The sequence below is a fragment of the Zalophus californianus genome, chromosome 4 (assembly GCF_009762305.2).
Source record: "Zalophus californianus isolate mZalCal1 chromosome 4, mZalCal1.pri.v2, whole genome shotgun sequence".
In the NCBI taxonomy this organism is placed as follows: Eukaryota; Metazoa; Chordata; class Mammalia; order Carnivora; family Otariidae; genus Zalophus; species Zalophus californianus.
Genome location: NC_045598.1, coordinates 37,313,284 through 37,333,714, shown reverse-complemented (window position 1 = coordinate 37,333,714; position 20,431 = coordinate 37,313,284). Strand labels below are relative to the sequence as shown.

At 51.7% G+C, this 20,431-nt stretch overlaps 1 protein-coding gene across 1 annotated transcript; it reads right to left on the bottom strand.

The window, feature by feature from the left end:
* Positions 1-16,368: 16,368 nt before the first annotated feature.
* FOXE3 (forkhead box E3) lies at positions 16,369-17,310 on the bottom strand. Its single transcript, XM_027579760.1, has one exon. It carries the CDS (start codon positions 17,308-17,310, stop codon positions 16,369-16,371), a length of 942 nt encoding a protein of 313 aa, XP_027435561.1.
* Between the last annotated feature and the right edge of the window lie 3,121 nt (positions 17,311-20,431).

Sequence of the window (20,431 nt, the reverse complement as noted above, 5' to 3'; positions counted from 1 at the left end):
GTGGGCTCAGCCTCTTCCAAGCCTTCCGGTCACATTTGCTATCTGGATGACTCTGTCACTTCCCTCCAAGGAAAACCTGTGCTTCAGCGCCGATGCCTGAAGCCTCCAAGAAGCAGAAGGCAACAGACTCTGTGGGCCTTGGCTACAGTGTCCCTAGTAGGGTCTGGCCTTCTCCTTCCTCTGCCTTACTGTTTCACTACCTCCTTCATGCAGCCAAGAAACAACTGGAAGGAGGCTTTTTGGGGTGCCTGTTGGGAGGGGGGGTCCACCCCAAAATGCCCAGACAACCAGGGAGTTGTTGCATGTTTATTGTGATGTGTTGCTGGCTATCAGTGGTGTCCCTCCCTTTATGGCTCCTCCCTTGCCTCCTTATGGTCGCCGTAAACGTGCTGTTCTCAACTTGGGGAAAAGGACAGCTATCAGATGGTTTTGAGAATATAATGAAGTCAATCGCGAAAGTGGCGACGAGCGGCGCTGAGCGAGCAGGAGGCGGGACGCGGAGCGGCCTTCCTGCCGGGTGAATTCTGCGAGCACAGCACGGCCTCAGCCGGGCAGGGGGACACCACGCCCGCACACTTCCCTAATTTTATTCACAAACCTTGCCAGTCTCCGGGAAAGCTGCGAGACCCGCGCAGCCGCCCCCTCTTCCCGTTCCGCCATCGGCTGCAGCTCGGGGATGAGGGGTGGGGGAGACAGTTGTTTGGCCGAAGCCGGGGCATCTCTGGACCCTTTTCTTCACCCAGATCTCCGCCTGTTCCAGAGCGATCGGCTCCCTTGGCCCGGGCGGAAGGCGGGAGATTCTAGATCGGGAGACCTGCGGGGACGAACCTCAGGCGGCGGGGCTCCCCACACACAGGAGCAGGGCCCCGGGTCAGAGTTCAGAGAGAGGCCATACCCACATCAAGCAGAGAAATGATAGGGCTCCCCGCGTGTGCGCCTTCACCCCAGCCGAACACCCGCCCTCCCCCAAGCGCCTCTGAACTGCTCCCCACACCTCCACGTACCCCCCACTTCTCAGAGGAAATGTCTTTCTCTTCTTTCACCATGCCTGGCCACAGCCGCCTCCCGGCACCCCTATCCTGGAACTACGTCGTGGGGGGCCTCGCTTGAGCCCCAGCACCGAGCAGCGGTTGAGACCCGGACGAGCTGCGGAGCCTGCCGACTCTGGTTCGCGGGAAGAGGGTTGCGGGCCCAGGCAAGGGTGAAAACAGCGCGCCTCCGCAGCCGCCCAACCTGGGGCTCTGGCTTCGCAGCGACCGCGGTGCTACAGGCTCCCCTCGCTGCGGAGACGCACAGCTGGGGGCAAGGGAGAGGGGAGTCTTCCAGGGGTGTCGGAGCGTCAGCCTCAGGTCTGAGTGCCCCTATTGTCTAAGTGCGTCCCGGGTTTTTGCGAACGAGGGTCTGTTTCTCCTCCCTCCGCGTGCGTGTGCCCCTCCGGACGCCGGTGGCTCTGTGTGTCCGACCCGCGCCTGTCCTGAGTGCTCCCCTGCCAACCGCACGATCGGTGCGGGGACTGCCCTGGAAGCCTCGCGGGCCAGACCCACCGCTCTGCCCCAGCGCCGGAAGCGGCACGACGTGGCTGGGACTGCGAACCCACTCCAGGCCCGCAGCGGTGACCCTGGCGGGGAAGGAGGATGTGTGAGGGTGCAAGCGTGGGTGTGGGTTTGGGACGAGAGCCGGGAGAGAGAGGAGAGCGCACCGGCAGGGCGCGGCGGAGAGCCGGGAAGAGTGTAGCGGCGGCCTCCTGCCCACCAACTGCACGCCGCCCGCTGGAGTAGCAAGACCTCGGGACCCGGACGCCCTTCCGCAGCCCTGAAGTGGGGCAAGGCGGGAGGAAAGGGAGGAGGAGGCCCAGCCGAACCCGGTAACCGGCGCAACACGCACACGCGCGCGCCGTCGAGTTTAGCCTTTCGGAGCCCCAGGCAGGTTTGCTGTGAAACAGTAAGCCCCTGCGTGGTTGGGGAAATGATGCCGGGTGCCTGACCCCTCTGGAGCCCGTGCGGAGCCGCGCAAGCCCCACAGAAGCAAAGCGAGGGGACCAGAGGGCGTCTCGGCCTTGCCATGTAGACCCGTGACCGATTCCTGGGGAACAGCGACCTCTGGAGGAGCGGCGCGTCCACGCAGAGAGTCAGGAACTGGACGACCAGGTCTAGGACCAGAGGGCCCTTTCTCCACCGCACCCCTTTGGCAAACTCATCCAGAGACTCATAACCTCCAGACTCCTCTTCGCGCATGCTTGCTTCCTTTCCCAACCTGTACTCATGCTTCAAATCCTTGCTGAGATCCCGCCACCTCCAGAAAGAAGGCTTCTTGGGAGCCCAAAGCATCTTGCCCTCTTCCTGCTCTGAGCTCCTCAAACTGAAAGCCTGAACCCTTGACAACAGCGCTTGCACCCCGTTCTGCACAGCCGACCTGCTTCCTGCCTCGCCCTTCTCCAAAAGGCCGTTAATCCATACGCTCCACCCACCCTTTGCATTGCATGCTGGGTGTGCTGTTTTTCTTTCCCTCCAGTAAATAAAAGACTTAAGCCATTTATCCCAAAATTGGACTGTAGATCTTCAAAGTCCGTTTCCCAGAGAGGGAAACCCAGAGGGAAGGCTGACTTGCCCAAGGTCACACAGCAAATTGGTAGCAAAGGCGGAACTAGATCCCTAACCTCTCATTTCCCAAGCCCAGAGCCCTCTCCATTTCACATGGATGTGGGGAAGGGCTCATTTTGAGGGGTGAGGCCTGGTTGGGGGAGTCGACATAAGAAGAGGGGAAATACAGGACAGGATGGGGGGGGGGTTACTGCTCCAGGGTGGGGCAGGAAGGAAGGAAGGAAGAGGGGGCAAAGCTGCCCTGGAAAGTCAGACTCTTCCTTTCTTCAACCCCAGCCCAGATCAAGCTACTTTGAAGGACTCTAAATGTCAGGGGTTGGCTAAGTGTCTTACCTCAGGAGGTGGGTGGGCTGGATACAGCCTCAGTTCAGACAAATACCGCCCTGCCCTCTGCCCTGGGAAGGGGGAGAGGGGCTAAGAAACCTCTGCTAATACACACCCAGGGGGTGCTGCCCAGACCTCAGAGCAGCAGGAAGAGGCCTCCTGGGGCTTGCAATTATAAACTTAAAGGAGAAGCTAGGAGGATGATTCTCATGCAATTTGCATGAGCCCCCAGTGATAGCTGCGCCCAGCTGCTTTGCTTTCAGGGAAACCTGTGCTTGTCTGCACAGATAACCAGGCAGCCTGGCCCCTGCCTCTGTGTCCAGCCACACCTCCAACCCCTGCACTCCACTCAAAACTGCTTTCTCTCGCTCTAGACCATTACCTGCAGCTCACTCCTGCCTGGCTCAGTCCTCCTAATCCTCTGCCCATTTCAAACGTCAAACTTCATGAGACACTTTCCCCAATAACACCTCCCGTTGGCCAGGCTATGAGGGGCTCCTGCCTGTGTGCCCCTCAAACACTAAACTCTCTCCATTGTCATCATTTATCTTCCAGTCTGTCGCCCTCTGTAGACTGTTCCTTGGAAACGCTCATTATGTTGCCTTCATCCTCATTTTTCCTCCTCTACAGGGTGGAGATAATAATTGTACCTACCTCACTGAGTTCTCGTGAGGATTAAATGAGCTAATGTGTATAAAACCCTCAGCCCAGTGCCTGAAACTGTGAAAGAGCTCATCAAACATCTCTCATCATTATCACTCTGCCTCCTGCCAGGCACAAAACCCAACACAGAGTAGGTATTCAGTGAATCTTAGACATGTGGATACAGGAACCAATGAGTGAATGAATGAACAGTGTGATGTATCTCTCCCTCTTGTCTAGGACTCCCCAGACAGATAGCTTCCATCACCAGCGGAAATAGGTGTTCTTTGAAAACAGACATTGCTTCTCCCCCATCGGTCCCCATCCCCGAAGGGAGGAGAACACATCCCTCTATGAAAGAGTCTTTCCATGGTCCCTGACACCAGCATTCATTGGATTTCTCTCTTGTGTTCTCTGTCTCAGTTTCATTCTTTTAAAATGTTGTGACCAATCAAACCAGCCAAATCCTGACAAAATCTTCCAGGGGCTCCCCATTGCTTATAAGACAAAATTCACTCTCCTTAGCATGATGAATTGAACATGTTTACAGTTTTGGGGTATCCCATTTCTCTGTTGGATAAGACTTCCCCTCCCACAGTTCACATGGTCCTGATGGGACTGTCCAATCTCTGTGTCCTTTATACTTACTTCCAAAAGTAGACAGGCAACCCAGCATGATCAACCATAGCAACCATTGCAAACCCAAGTCCCAGCGATTGGTCTAGGCAGGAGTAAGTGACCTAAGCCAAGCCAGTCACTCCTTCTACAAGATTGATGTATAGATTCTGGGATTTCAGGAGGAGTGCTTCTCCTTTTGGATCAGAAGATCAGGTGGAGAATGTGGTTTGACACTGAAGCCCATACACACAGGAGAAACAGCCTAAAGAGTGAGACAGCTTAACAACAGTGCTGCGTCCACTGGCTCTGCCCAAAACTAGAACCCTTAGACTTTCCAGACATTCTAAAGATCTTCTCCCTTTTCTTAAACTAGGTGTAATGACGTTCTGCTAGTTCAAGTTGAATTTCACAAACAGCAGAACCATAAGAGAGGAGGATCCTGGGTCCCTGAAACCTTTGAGGTGCCATACCACCCTGAACTGCCTCAAGACTTACAGGGAAAGGAAATACATTTCAATATTGGTTAAGCCGCTGTTGTGGAATTTTCTTTGGTGGGGGTGGAGGCGGTGGTAGTGGAATCTGCTACTCACAACTGAACTTAACCCTAATTAATACAGGAGGGGATGGAAAGATGCCCTATAGGGCGCCTGGGTGGCTCAGTCGGTTAAGCGACTGCCTTCGGCTCAGGTCATGATCCTGGAGTCCTGGGATCGAGTCCCGCATCGAGCTCCCTGCTCAGCGAGGGGCCCGCTTCTCCCTCTAACCCTCCCCCCTCTCATGTACTCTCTCTCTCATTCTCACTCTCTCAAAATAAATAAATAAATCTTTAAAAAAAAAAAAAGAAAGATGCCCTATAGACACAAAGGACCAGTCTAGGGTCATTAGCCTGGAGAATTAATGGCTCAGGGTTGACACAGCCCCCATCTTCAAATCTCTACAGGGCTGACCTGGAGCACAAAGACCATGGCAAAAGGGAGCCTAAAGGTTGTCAGGAGACTCAATATCTGTGACTCCATGGAAGGAGAGCCTTCCAATAGGGCTGTCGCTCAGAGAGGTGATACGCTACACTGATGGGAGTGAGCGCCCCATCACTGGAAATGTGTGAGCTACGGCTAGGTAATCACTGGATAGGAATCTAGGCACAACAGACAGACTATAAGTCTTAGAGATGGAGTCAGATTACGCCTCCACCATGTATTAGTCTCAAACAAATAACCTTTCTAAGCCCCAGTGTCCTTGTTTGTGAAGGATCCAGATAGCTGGGTTTAGAGACAGAAACCAAGGCAACTTCCTAGCCTGTCACCTCACAGAGATTCCTGACACCTAGAACGAGCCAACTATGTGTCAGGATGCCTCAGAGAGGATCCTTGCTGGCCTCCCAACCTTGACATTTTTGAGGATGCCTGCTCCAACCTGCCAGCTGAATGAACCTCCCCCTGGTTTGTTCCTGCAACTGGAGAAGAGCAGTGGAGCCTGAGTCTAGGGGCCTGAGATCTCCTCCCATCCCTGCCTCTGCCCCTCCCAGGTCCTCTGCTTCCTTATCTGACATGTAAGAAGTGCATCCCCTGTTTTGAACAGTCTGGCTCAAGAATCAGGGCTCTTAACTACTGTGCCCTACCTACAGTTCCAAAGGTGAGTGATTGCCATTCACAGCAATAATAATAACCATGTTTGCATGGTCTTCACCTGCCCAGGTTCCTGCTCATCCTGGTCTCAGTCAGCCAGAATGGTGCCATCTGCTACATGAGCTGACACCACAGGTCTGGGCCAACCCAGACATTCCCAGGCTACTGAGGGCCTTGTTTTACAAAGTGGATTTGGCTCCCCCTTAGTCACATGCATGCCTCTCACAGGGGGCCTGCTGCTGGATCTTCCTTCATCCACTTCCTCCCATGAATCAGGGCTACTCCCAATGAAATGGGAAATCCAAGTCCAGAGAGGAGCAGATCTTAGAACATGACCCGATGATCAGAAGGAAGTCACAATTGGGGATGAGGGATGGCAGAGAAGGGGAGATGGCAGCATTTGGTAGGAGGCCTGGAGGCCTGAACAGTGGAGGTCTGAAGAGCAAGCTTCCTACACCTGCCTCTGGTGCCCAGGGTTGGGAGACTGAAAGGGAGAAGGAGCCATCACTCTAGATAGATTGATGGCCAGGGCACAAACGCCACCCCGGGTAGAGGTGGCAAGTGCCCAGGCTTCCCAGATCCACAGGCCAAACCATCTGGTGAGGGGCCTAGTGAGAAGTTCTGATGGGAAGGTCACAGGGGAGAGGGCAGTGAAGTTTGAGAAAGTGGAATTCTCACCATGGTCACCAAGAGTCCCTTTGAGAAATAAAAGTGGACAGCTGCCAAAAGAGCCAGTGTGGTCACAGAGAGCTTGGTGTGCTGACAGGGACTGCATGGAAATGCACTTCCAGGAACTTCCCCTGCAGATATACCTGCACACATGGGACATGTACCGGCTCTCATTGTAGCTGGTTCTGGAATGCCAAAAGGTGGGAGACAGTGTAAGTGTCCACTGACCGGGGTTGATTAAGCAAACAATGGCACATCTCACAAGGAAATAGTATGCTGTGTAAATAAAATAAAGAAGTTCTTTATCTATTGATCTGGAAAGAGCCCGAGATGTATCATTCAGTGAAAAAATTCAAGATACTTAACAGTGTAAAAACATGCTTCCAACTGTGTTTTTCTGAAGGAGAAAATAATGTATATTTGTTTTGGTTTGCATATGTAACAAAAATATCTAGGAGGATGAATAAAAAACAAATAAACATCTGTTGGGGCAAATAAATGGGGAACAAAAATGGAAGAGAGCCCTTTCACTGAATACTCTTTTATAATTTTAAAGCCAAGTAAATATATAGCCAATACAACAATTGAATAAATACTTTAAAGCAAACAATGGAATCATCTGAATGAAGAAGGCTGAGCATGTAGAACATATGAGTAATAAAAACTGTAACTATGTGGTAAACACTTTCTGTGGGCTCCAACCTAAAAATATGGCTGGTGGCTAATGTGGAAAGCAGGGACATTTGAGCCCAATCTAGTGGGTGTCTACGGGCACTGGCCTGTAGCTCATCAGGCAGGGAAGTAGGCAAGTCTGCTAGCTAAGACCCCAAACTTTCTACCTTACCCTTTTGCTCTTTTCTGCCCATCTTTCACTGTCTCTGCCTCCTGTCTTGGTCCCATCTAAATTGCTTTGGAAGTAATTGGACGTTTTTAGCCTGCCAGACTGGACAGGGATTAGGATGGAGGAAAGGGTGTTTCATAGAAACTGGAATAGCGGGCTTCTCCTTTCCTTCAAAACCCCAAGCCAGAGCTCACTTCCTTGTGAAGCCCACCCAGCCCCGGTCCCTACACAATTCCGGAAGCCAGTCTGATGCTTACGGTGGGGCCTGCGTACCCCTCAAGCAGGGTCCGGACCTCTTGTCTCTAATTCTCCTCCAGCCCCGAAACCTCAAGCCCAGCCTCCAGACAAGGGGTATCTCAGCCAAAGTCCAGTGTGCCCAGCCCTAGCGAGACTGCCCAGTGAGGGAAACAGGGTAGAATATCCTCACCCACCATCACAATGGCTTCAGTAGTTACAAAAGCCATATCACCCTGGCAGAGAAGGCAAGTCACATCCTCCCTCTTTCAGAAGAGACTGAGCCTAAGCCCAAGGCAGAGGCTCCAACTGGTGAGTGACCAAGGTGACCACGTACCCCCTCATCTTGTCAGCACTCTGCATACTATATTGTCACCCACCTGTATTTGACTCCTCCGAGCAGGGCAGTGTCTGATTGGTCTGAGTGCTCCACTGGGGAGGAACACACAGTCACGGAGCTTGGAGAGTGTGGCGAATGGCTGTGAAAGACAGAGAAAGGACAGGAGTTGCCTACGTGCTTGACCAGGCCTCAGATTTCCTGACCTCGGCCCAGCATGCTTTCCTCTACTTCCCCCTTCAGCATGCTTTCCTCTAATTCCCCCTCACAGAGTAGATCAATTCTTGGCGGCTGGGACTGCCTACCCCATCCAAGCCCCCCTACGAAGGGGCAGCTACCAAGGGCTGCCAAGAAGAATGGAGGAGGAAGGGCCATCTGGGAGCGCCTCCCAGGCAAGGTGGTAACTGCAGCCAGTTTTCCTCTTCCACAGCAAGCAACTGGGTTCCTCACTGGAGCAAGCGACTTTCAGCAGCGGAAGCCACTCCCAGCCCCAAGTAGCATCCAAATGGATCCTGGTCAAGCGCATACAAGGTGGCCAATAGGTGGCGCTTTCGTCTCCACAAAATTGATGAGGAGAGAGGGAGGGAGGGAGGAGGGGAGCACCGGGAAAGGGGTCTGAGTGGGGGAGCCCAGAAGGGGATGAAGTAGAAAACTGAAAGAAAAAGCAACCCAAAACTTGTCACTTGGCTTGGAAAGTACCTTTCAAGATCAGGATGGGGGTGGGGGTGGAGGGGGCAGATATTGGGGTGAATAGAGGAATTTTGGGGGACTTTGAAGCCAAGTTTCCATTTCCACTTGCCTCTTCCTCAGAGGCAGAGAATGACTTTGGACTTTGGAGTCACGTGTACCTAGAGTCAAGTTCTTTTTTTTTTTTTAGTCTTTTTTTTTTTTTTTTTAGATTTTTATTTATCTGACACAGAGAGAGAGAGAGAGCACAAGCACGGGGAGCAGCAGAGAGGGAGAAGCAGGCTCCCTGCTGAGCAAGTAGCATGAGCCACCCAGGGGCCCCTAGAGTCAAGTTCTGAGTCAGTAACTTTGCAGCTTGACCTCAGTGAGTCACTTAACCTTTATGAGCCCCAATTTCATATCTTGTAAGTTGGAGTTGATAATTCTAATAATGCCACCCTGCATTCCAGGAATAAACTGTACTTGATCATGCATTTTTTTTTGTAATACACTACTAGATTCAATTTGCTGATATTTCATCGAGGAACTTTGAATCTGTTTTCATATGTGAGAATGGCTATATTCTGCATTCTCACCCCTTCTTTATCAGGCTTTGAAAATGTCATGAAATAGAGTTGGAATGACTTCCATTTCTTCTGTGTTCTAGAACAATTTATATAACCAGAAAAATAGGTTCCTTGATAGTTCGACAGACTTCATGAGCAAAACCAACTAGCCTAGGTTGGCGCAATTGAGGGACAGTTTCTAACAGTGTTTTCTGTTTCTTCTGTACTAATGGGTCTATTGAGATTAATCACTCCTTAAATCAGTCAAGCCAGACCAGGTTGTCTACCAGTCAAATGACCACCCCAAACTTTCAGGGTCAGCATGAGGCTATGATTATATGGGAAAATTTGTAACCTCTGTGGAATAGGAAGATTTTAGCCAATGATTGATTTTTTTCTATACCTTTGTGGTTTTTTTAAGATTTTATTTATTTATTTGACAGAGAGAGAGAGCAGGTGTAGGGGAGTGACAGGCATAAAGAGAAGGAGAAGCAGGCTCCCCGCTGAGTAGGGAGCCCAATCCCAGGACCGGGATCATTACCCAAGCCCAAGGGCAGATGCTTAACCGACTAAGCCACTCAGGCACCCCTTTTCTATACTTTTGTATACCTATTTTCTTTTTTAAGATTTTATTTATTTATTTATTTGACAGAGAGAGAGAGAGAGAGAGAGAGAGCAGGAACGCAAGCAGGGGGAGTGGGAGAGGGAGAAGCAGGCTTCCCGTGGAGCAGGGAGCCCGATGCTGCGCTCGATCCCGGGACCCTGGGACCATGACCTGAGCTGAAGGCAGACGCTTAACGACTGAGGCACCCAGGTGCCCCTTGTGTACCTATTTTCCTCCATCACCACTGCTGCCTCCACCAAGCTACCATCCTTCTCTGCCTGGATACTACAGGAGCCTTTTCATTGGTCTCCCCACCCCACCCCATCCCGGATCCCTTCTAATAGCATATTAGGGCTATGAAATTTCCTCTGAGCACAGGTTTGACTACATCCTATGGATTTTTTTTAAAGATTTTATTTATTTATTTGAGAGAGAGAGAGAATATGTGCATGAGCAGGGGCAGGGGCAGAGGGAGAAGCAGGGTCCCCACTGAGCAGGGCAGCCTGATTGGGGCGGGCGGTGAGATCATGACCTAAGCCAAAGGCAGCCACTTAACCTACTGAGCCACCCAGGTGCCCCTGTCCTACAGATTTTAATATGTACTATTCTCACATTTATTAATTTATGGACAGTCTGTAGTTTCAATTTTCCTCTAACCTGAAAGTTATTTAGATAAGCATTTTTAAATTTTCAAGGGCTTCATTCAAAATGTGGTCCAAGAACATATTCTTATACATGTAGGAACTTATGAACATTTTTGAATGTTGTTTTCATTTCAATAGTGATCTTAAACACATTCATATAAGCATATAATGAACCACTTACATGAACTCCTGATATAAATATCACAGACCTGATATTTACATTTATTGTCAAGTAGTACTACTTTAATCTTGAGATAAGGCAAAAAAACAATGTAGACTTTATAAGTAAATGCTGCATTTGGGCCAGTTGGTGGCATGGTCTGCCATATGAAGGAATGCTTGCACTTCATTCAAAAGAAAACAATGGGAGGGGTGCCTAGGTGGCTCAGTCAGTTAAGCATCTGACTCTTGATCTCAGCTCAGGTCTTGATCTCAGGGTCATGAGTTCGAGCCCTGTGTTGGGAAAAGAAGAAAGAAAAGGAAAGAAAGAAAGAGAGAGAGAGAGAGAGAGAGAGAGAGAGAGAGAGAGAGAAAGAGAAAGAAAGAAAGAAAGAAAGAAAAAAGAAGAGAGAGAGAAAGAAAGAAAGAAAGAAAAGAAGGAAAAGAAAACAGTGGTGGTTGAATTTAGTCATCATGGCTTAAGGCACACAAAACCCAAAAGGGCTATGATGGAGCAGTCAAGGCCACATTTATGGTGCAAGTGATTTATTTAGTTTTAGCAAAATGGTATCTTCTTTTACATTTGATTAATGTTATGAATGTCAATTTTTATTTTGTAGCTGTTTGAATTTAATTTGTGAATAAATTTTTGTTTTCCAGTGGCATAAGAGACAAAAGTGTAAGGATTTGATACCTGCACATACTAAATGACATTATAATAAAAAGTTAAGGTCAATACTGGGAGTTCACAGAATTTTTTTGTTTAAAAGAAGACCACTGGGGCGCCTGGGTGCTCAGTTGTTGGGCATCTGCCTTCGGCTCAGGTCATGATCCCAGGGTCCTGGGATCGAGCTCTGCGTCGGGCTCCCTGCTCAGTGGGGAGCCTGCTTCTCCATCTCCCACTCCCCCTGCTTGTGTTCCCTCTCTCCCTCTCTCTCTCTGTCAAATAAATAAATAAAATCTTTAAAATAAATAAATGAATAAATGAATAAATAAATAAATAAAAGAAGACCGCTGTAGCCTCCTGTATCTTGCAAAATCCTCTCCAACCTCATCTCCCAGAGAGGTACTTCACATGGGCTTAAAACCAACCCAGTCACTAATAGCAGAGGGTTTTCCATGTTGTGCATTTTCCCCCCTGCCTTTCCAAGTGAAGCCCACGGGCATGAAAAATTGCGCAAAGGAGCCTCTATGTTGATCTGCTTACCTATGACCCTTCCAAGGAGGTCACTTTCCCATGTACTCAATTTTCCCTGTGCCCGGGTGATGTTGGCCACTTTCTTGAACTGGTTCCAACAGACCTTCTAACCAGCTCAGCACCATCCTGGGCCCAAAGCCATCCTTCCAGTGTCCCAAGTCCCCCTAAGTTGGGAGGCAGCCCTCTCAGCTCACCTATATATTCCTGGAAGGAACTCAGAACTGCCCCCTGCCTTAATCCTCCTGCCAAAACATGCACCCCTCATTTCCGTAACACTGAGCCACCTTCCCAGCTTCCCCATACATAGCATATACTGAACCCATATAACAACCTCCCATTCCCCTCTTCCTCAGCCCCCCAAAATAAGTCTACAAAGATACAGCTTCGACCCAACCACTTCACTGTCAAAGTGCACACTTAGCTTCTCATACTACAATAATCACCTTAATTTCAGATGTGCAAAATATCCCCCCTCAACTGAAATAAAGAAATAAACCAAGAAAAAGGAAGATGTGGGATCCAGGAAATAGAGGATTCGATACCAGATAGAGATGGAGGGAATTCCAAGGAATCCCAAGAATAACAGTGAAGGGAAATTCAGGTCCACATCTGTGCAGCAGACATGGAGAGCAATCAGCCCAGACTGGATCTGGTGGAAAGAGAACTCTGGGAGAGATGCCCCAGGAAAGGAAAAATACAACCACCAAAAGCCATGACAGATTTCCTGGTAAGTTTGACATTGTGAAAAAGTGTACCACAAGGCTTTTGGAAGACACAGGAAGACTTAGTCATAGGTACAAAGAAAGCTAAGCAAATGAAAAAAATAAGGCACTGACTCCAGGAAAAATTAAAAGTTGCACCAAAAAAAAAAAAAAAAAAGGCATGGTACATTAGCAGTTTATCAGAGATCAGTATTTACATGGTAATAAGATGTAAGTGCTAAAATCAGATAGTTTGGCAAGGATGGAAAGAAATAACAATTTTAGAGGTAAATGATTATTATAATAGGAAGCTAATCATCACTGTTTCAAGAGAGAGGAGTATAAGCATGGAAATGTGGGGGCGCCTGGGTGGCTCAGATGGTTAAGCATCTGCCTTCAGCTCAGGTCATGATACCAGGGTTCTGGGATGGAGCCCCATGTCAGGCTCTCTGCTCAGTGGGGAGCCTGCTTCTCCCTCCCTCTGTCTGCCTCTCTCTCTCTCTCTCTCTGTCAAATAAATAAAATCTTAAAAAAAAAAATAAGCATGGAAATGTGGAAGTATATTCCAAAGAAGACAAACAGGAATTGAAAGTAGATGCTTCTAGGGAACAAAACAGGGATCCTGAGAGTGGGTAAGGCACTATCATAGGACTTTGCTATTTGATTATATTCTTGTTTCAATTTAATAAAAACAAAAATTGTCAAAAATGTGTCTTCAGATTAAAAAATGACTTCTAGTTTTCTACAAGAATGAAGGGGGAAGTATTAACTGAAGGTGTCTAAAGGCTTGGGTGCCTGGGTGGCTCAGTCGGTTAAGCATCTGCCTTTGGCTCAGGTCATGATCCCTTCTCCCCTGCTCATGATCGCTTATGCTCTCTCTCTCAAATAAATAAAATCTTTAAAAAAAAAAAAGGTGTCTGAAGGCTCTATTCAGATTATATTCTCCAAAAAGGGAGCAGGGAGAATAATTTTGAAATCTTACTTCTAGATAAGTGATTGGTGCTTTTGATTTTTTTTTAAGATTTTATTTATTTATTTGAGAGAGAGAACACACAAGTAGGGGGAGGGGCAGAGGAAGAGGTAGAAGCAGACTCTCACTGAGCAGGGAGCCCAATGTGGGGCTCGATCCCAGGACCCCAAATCATGACCTGAGTGAGCCCAAGGCAGATGCTTAAACGACTGAGCCAGCCAGGCGCCCCTGATTGGTGTTTTAAAGACAGAGGTGGATTAGGGCTTTTGTTTTTGTTTGTTCAACATCTACCAAAATGTCAAAATTCTTAGTGCACTCTATGACTAATAGCATATTCTGTAAGGGCATAAACAGTCTCAAATCTGATTCTGTATTGGCCTAGGAGCCTAGCATAGGGCCCAGCCACACAAAGCAAGTGCTTGATGCAGTTGAAAAAAGGAAGATTAAAGAGGCATAAAAAAAAAATTTCTCTGATTTTCCAGTTCAGCAGTGACCTTTCTAGTATTTCTGTACAGACATTTCCCACCTAGTCCTCAGAGTTCCAAGATCCTGGGGACAGAGACCTGCAGGGCAGTGGCAAGAACGGAAATCAGAGCTCACAAGGCACTTCCTGGCTTCAACAGACTGAGAAGGGTTCTCCCATTCCCTGCACAGTTCTTGGATTTGGAGGATTTTATCAAGAGGTACTCTGAGGCAGGAGGAGGGGCTGTAACACCATTTGGAAGAGAAGAAAGTTTACATTTTGATGTTTGTGGAGCTCTACTCCGTAGAGAACAGGCAGGCTGGATATTTGCTGCCTGTTGGGCTCCAGAGAGGGGCAATTCTCATCCGACAGATGGGGAGATAGCCTCCACCTCTTGCGTCTTTTGCAGGTCATTGCAAGGACTGCAAGTGGAAATGGATAAGAAGGTGCCAAAGTACTGTCAACCCAGTCATTATTCAGGAAGTCAGGCACAACATTAGACACTAGGGAGTCCGTCAATCCCCATATTAAGTGAAGGGCTGCTATGCTTTAGGCAAATTAGCTCTGACTCATGTTCAAAGGTGTTAATAGCTGAAGGAGGGTGTCTATTCAGCGCATTTCATACCACACAGTCTGCACCCAGTGTCCTACCACCAAAGAGGGCCTTCCCTGCCTTCTCAGATTTCCTGCCCTTTCTTCCCTAGAAGCTGCTGCGTCTCCACCCTCACCCTCCACCACCACTAGAGAACTTTAAATTCTTGTAACTAAGAGAGGTGCACCAGGCATGTCCAACATCCAACATGCAAATCACATTCACCCTGGACTCCAGACACATCATCCCACTCCCCGACGCCCGATCCAGGCCCCACTAGCGTGGCAGTGCCGGGGCAGGAGAGCTCGGAAAATCCCAATGCTTAGCATTTGGGTCAGCACTAGGGAGCAGGACAGGGTCAAAGGCCACCTCCCTCAAACTGCAACCCTGAGTCTCTCCTTGGTGCTGCCCTGTCCGTGGTGCTGGGGACAGTCCGTAACCAGCTCAGGTTCCCGCTGCCTCAACTCAAACCTAGCAAGGTAGGTAGAACAGGAGGCATAGATGCTGATGCAGAGTCCAGCTCCAGAAGTTCAGCGGGGGAACATGTGGTTCATGGTCCCCCTTTCTTAAAGTAGAGAGCTTTAGCCTTTTAAATCGAGCCCCCAGCCTTGATCCAGTGCCTTTCCTTCAGAATACTATTTATACTAATCACCTGGGAATTTTGTTAAAATGCAGAATCTGATGATTCAGTGGGTCTGAGGCAGAGCCTGAGATTCTGCACTTCTAACAAGCTCCCCGGTGATGCTGAAGGTCTGTGGACCACAGTTTGAGTGCAAGGCTCTAGAGCACTTATCTCATATCTCTGGGGACTGATTGGTAATGTCTCTTCCCCACAGATCCATAAGCCCCATAAGGCAGGGATCTTGCCCATTTGCTTAGTGATGTATTTCCAGTGCCTAAACAGTGCTTGGCACGTTCAATAAGTACTTGTTAGAGGAGTGGCCAATGCTCCCTTATCCGTGGGAGCTGGGAATAATCTCACACAGCGGACAAACCCCCTTAGCCAAAAACACTCATGTGCACACCCCATCTCATCTCTACCAGTGTCTGGGATGCAGCAAGTGGTAGCATTTTACTAGGCCCACTATGTGCACAGCTATGGCTTAATCACATCCTAATCCTACTTCATGAAACTTTGCCTGATAACTGACAGAGGGCTCACCCCGTGGCAACCCAAGATCCCACAAAGCTCACCCCCTATATTCCCAGATCACTCCCCAAGTCACCAGCCAGCACACCGAGCCCAGTGGAGGATTTCTTCTTTCTTTTTAATCAAACCAGCTTTAATTTAAAAAATAACCCAATAAGTCCTACGTGGTCCAGATGGTGGGGCAGCCCACTAGCCCCCCTTTCAGTCAGGAGCCCCTGGTCCTGCTCGTCTCGGAGATCTTGAAGAACTGTCCGCCGGGGCTGGAACAGCGCAGCCAGGTGCGTCTGTGTGGAAGGGGCGCTCCCTCCCAGTAAGACAGGTGCGGACACACAGGTAAGTGGGGCTGGGGGCAAACTTGTGGGGAAGTGGAGGGAAGACAGCAAAGGAGTCAGGAACCCAGGAGTCTGACCTCTAATGTGTTGTGAAAACACGAGGGAAGGCGGAAGAAGTTTGGAGCCAGTCGAGGAGGCGGCTTGAGAGCGAAGGTCTGGCTTCCGAAGGCTCGGGGCTCACCAAGAAGCTGGGGAGGGAAGCTCACTGGAGGCGATGAGCTCCGGCACTCGGGACCCCATATGGCGCCGGCGGGAGCGCCCCGAGGGGGCTCACAGGTGAGAGTGGGGGGAAGGGGGCCGGGGGGCGGTCCTGTGGAGAGACCGCGGGAGTGTGCCCGGGATGGGGGCAGCCAGGCGTCACAGGTGCGCTCGCTCCCCGAGCCGAGCCGAGCGGGGCAGAGACGGGGCGCGCGGGCCGGGCCGCTGCGGCGGCTCACAGGTAGCGCTCGAGCCCCGGCGCGTAGCCCGGCTGCCGCAGGTAGGCCTCCCCCGGGCCAAGCGGGCCGAGCGTGGCGGCGGGCCCGGCCAGCGCCAGCAGGGGCTCGGCGGGGAGCGGGCCGGGGCCGGGGTGCGGCGCGGGCAGCCCCAGGCGCTCGGGGCCGGGCGAGTAGAGCGGCGGGGAGGCGGCGGCCGGGCAGGGCGGGAAGGCGGCGCCGGCGTCGGGCGCGGCGCAGCAGGGCGGCTCGGGGGCGCCCAGCCCCGCCAGCTCGGGCTGCAGGCTCACCAGGCTGTCGACGCTGAAGAGGCGCGCGGGCGGCGAGGGCCCGGGCGCGGCGGAGGGCGGCGGCGCGAGCAGCGCGGGGCCGGGCGCGTAGGGCGCGTAGGGGAAGGGCGGCGGGCCGGCGGCGGGCAGCGCGGGCAGCTCGGCGCGCTTGAAGCGCTTGCGGCGCCGCAGGAAGCTGCCGTTGTCGAACATGTCGGCGGCCGCGGGGTCGAGCGTCCAGTAGTTGCCCTTGCCCGGGTTGCCCGGCTCGCGCGGCACCTTGACGAAGCAGTCGTTGAGCGTCAGGTTGTGGCGGATGCTGTTCTGCCACTTGCGCGGGCTGTCGCGATAGAAGGCGAAGCGCTCGGTGATGAAGCGGTAGATGGCGGCCAGCGTGAGGCGGCGGCCCGGGGCGTGCGCCAGCGCCATGGCGATGAGCGCGATGTACGAGTAGGGCGGCTTCCCGCGCTGCAGGGGCCGCCGCCGCCGCCGCCCCGGGCCCGGCGCTGGGGCGGGCTCCGGTTCCCCGCGACCCGCGGCCGCCTCCTCGGGCTCCGGCCCCGGCTTGGCCCCGGCCTGCGGCGACGGCGGCGGCCCCGACGGCGCGACCGAGGGCAGGGCCGGGAAGCCCGAGAAAGCGGCGGGCGGCTCCATGTCGCTGCGCCCGGTCATTGGGATGCGGCTGCCCCTGCCCGCGCAGCTCGGAGAGAGCAGGGGCCGCCGACCCGCCTTATATGGACACGGGCCCCCCCGCCCCCGTCCCCCCCCCAGCCAGGGGAGAGGGCTCGGATCTTACCCCGCCGGCCAGCGCCTCCTCCCTGATTTGCTTCCCCAATCCCCTTACTAGGCTCACAGCCCTCCGCCACCTACATGTCGCCCCTCCCTTGGTGTCTTCCCTTTGGGTCAGTCCTTCCAGATCCAACCTCAATCCTTTCCCCATCTCCATCCGGTCGGTCCGGTCCTGGCCCCATCCCCCTTTCCGCCTCTCCCTCAACCCCCTCCTCTTTGGATCAATGCTAATCACAAATCCGCTCACTCAGTGTACTCTTTGGGGGCCCCCTCCCCATTATGCTCCTCCCGGTCCCGTCCCCTCCATCATTCTCTCCTAGCCTCCTCCAGGTCCTTCCTACCCAAGCTGGGGTAGAGATGAGAGCCACCCAGGACCACCTTACCAGCCTTTGGCATCCTGACACCATGCTGGTCTTGGACATTAAAAGAGTAGGGTAGGGGGAATGGCAGAGTGAGAAGGCCAGCTTTGTCTCAGGAGAGTATGTTTGGTGGTTCCAGGGTCACCATCTCCTCTCTCTGCTACCTCCCACACAACCCTGTCCTGTCCAAGCCATTTGCAAACATCCTCTGAAAAAACAAAATCCTGAAAAGTGATCAACTAGCATATTTGGGGACCAGGGGACTGGCTGCTTTAAAATCAAGGGCCCCCAGAAAGTCCATAAGTTGGAGTTGCCTTTCCGGCTGCCTCTTCTCCCTGCCCCTTCTGTTTTAGAGAAAGGGCTTCCTTTCTCTCTCTCTCTCTCTCTCTCTCTCTCTCTCTCTCTCTCTCTCTCTCTCGTACGTGCGCGCGCTCTTACACACACACACACACACACACACACATAGACACAGCGTACACACTGTGGAGATGCACAAAACAGAGGACTACACAACCCAAAGTTCCAAGGACCAGTTGCTGGGTCAGAGAGAGACCCCCAAGTGTTTCCACTGCCTGGAGATCTGAGAAAACTGCTTACTGACCCAGAAATGCCACACTCACATCTCATGGGGAGGGAGGGGTATCTTAGTGGGTTTTATTAAAAACTCACTCTGGGAAACACCACCTACTATCACCATCCAGAGGTGATGTCTCCCTGAGCTTATTTCAGGAAATCTCTTCAAAGTGACAGGGGAGCCAGACCTAGCTTGAAGGGCACCAAAGGGTGGAAGAAGGCTTGCCTTAAAGAGGCTTGTCTTGGGGGACAGGCAAGATCAAGGGAGCAGGGCTGGGGGTAGGTGAGGCAAGTGAAGGGCCCAAGGCCAAAATTTAAGGGGGCACTGACTCTCAGGGTGGTGTGAGTGCAGGACTGGCACTTGAGAGCCAGGGCCTCCTTAAATTGGGGGCCCTAGATGCCTCATCCCAGTTCTGGCCCCAATATAGAGAGCCCTGGGGTACAAATGACCGAAGCTAGCTACTGCAGGCCTGTGGCCAAGGGCTTCCAAAACCGACCTGGAAGCTCAAGGCCCCCACTCTCCAGCCGCATAATGTAGCAGCCACCATTACTGAGTATTTCATTGGCGGCAAACTCGTCACATGCATTACCTCACTTCAGTGCAAACATCTTGTGAGGTCAGTGCTGTTACAATCTCTGTTTTGCAGAGAAGGAAAATAAGGCTTGGAGAGGTTAAGAGACCTTCCTAGGTTCACACAGCTAGTAGGTAGCAGGGCCGGAATTAACCCCTGAATTCAGAGCACCAGCTCCATGACTCTCCTAAGAACACCATATTTTAAAGGTGCGACTGTAGAAATGACTTCGTCTAGAGTTCTTCCAGCTCTCAACAACTGTGGCTGCAGAGTTGATGCCTAGCCTCTCTCCTGACCTCCAGCTCAGCATATCCAGTATATACTGGACATCAGCCTGAACCCCGTGCACCCTCAACCCCATTGCAGCAAATGGGCCCTTGCCCCTCACCACCCAGAACAGAAATAATCAACATCATCTTGGGCTCCTCCTCTTCCCCATCACTCCCTCCATCCCAGCAATCTGCAAGTCCTGTCAGTGCCCTGTGGACCCCAAATCCACCCCTCCTTCGGGTGTCCTGGCCTCAGTTTAGCCCGCATCACTCAGCACTTCCATGCCAGACCCTTGGCCAGCGCTCAGGGAAGACCAAGATGAAGAGATTCTTGATTTGGTGGGGAGATGGACACAGACAATTACTGCTATGGGAGAGGTGGGCAGAGGGGAAGGAGGAGGTGACACTCAGCAACTGAGAGCCTACCCCCCAACCCTACAATCGTGAGGATCAGCCTGGTTTGTAGGCACACAGTTTCCGCCCCTGTGACCTCTCCACATTGCATTGTGGAGAACTCCTGCCTGAGCACAGGCCTTACAGAACACAAGACAGCGCGGGCGCCATGAACAGCTCACGGAAGACAAGACAAGCAACTGCAGCAGCAGGGAATCCAGCTGCAAGAGCCACGTGACCTGGGGCCAGCTGTTCATTGGAGCCTCAGTTTCCTTACCTGCCAAATGGGGGCAATAATGAGCCCTGTCCACATTGTTAGGAGATTCAGATGAGATCATATATGAAAGGTGCTTGACCCACAATGGCACTTGAAGGTTTTTTCCCTGCATTTCCAGTATTAAAGCAGGAAGGGAAGGAGAGAGGCAGTCCAAGAAGTGATTTCAGAGCCTGCATACTTTCAACCGGGTGCAGCATAATCCTACAGCTGGACTCAGGCACAGAACCAGAGCCACAGTCTTTTCCACCTTTCCTTGGGGCCAAAGGCCCCTCTGAAGGCCCCTACCACAACCTGTCTCACCCCTATGGATTTGGTAGGGGTGGGGACGGGGTGGGGGGTTATGGAGAGTGGCTCTAATTACCTTCCATGGCTGACTGTAATTTTCTTGTACTTTCAATTTGCCAATCCATGTGTAGAGCCTGGGACATAGTATATGTTCAATAAATGATATTGAATGTGCACTTAGCTATGCTAATCCTGGGGAGGGTGGGGGCAGGGAATGGGGCCAGAGGGGTGAGAACCCAGACTTTTCCAGTTCTCTGTGCCTGCCTGGCCCCCTCC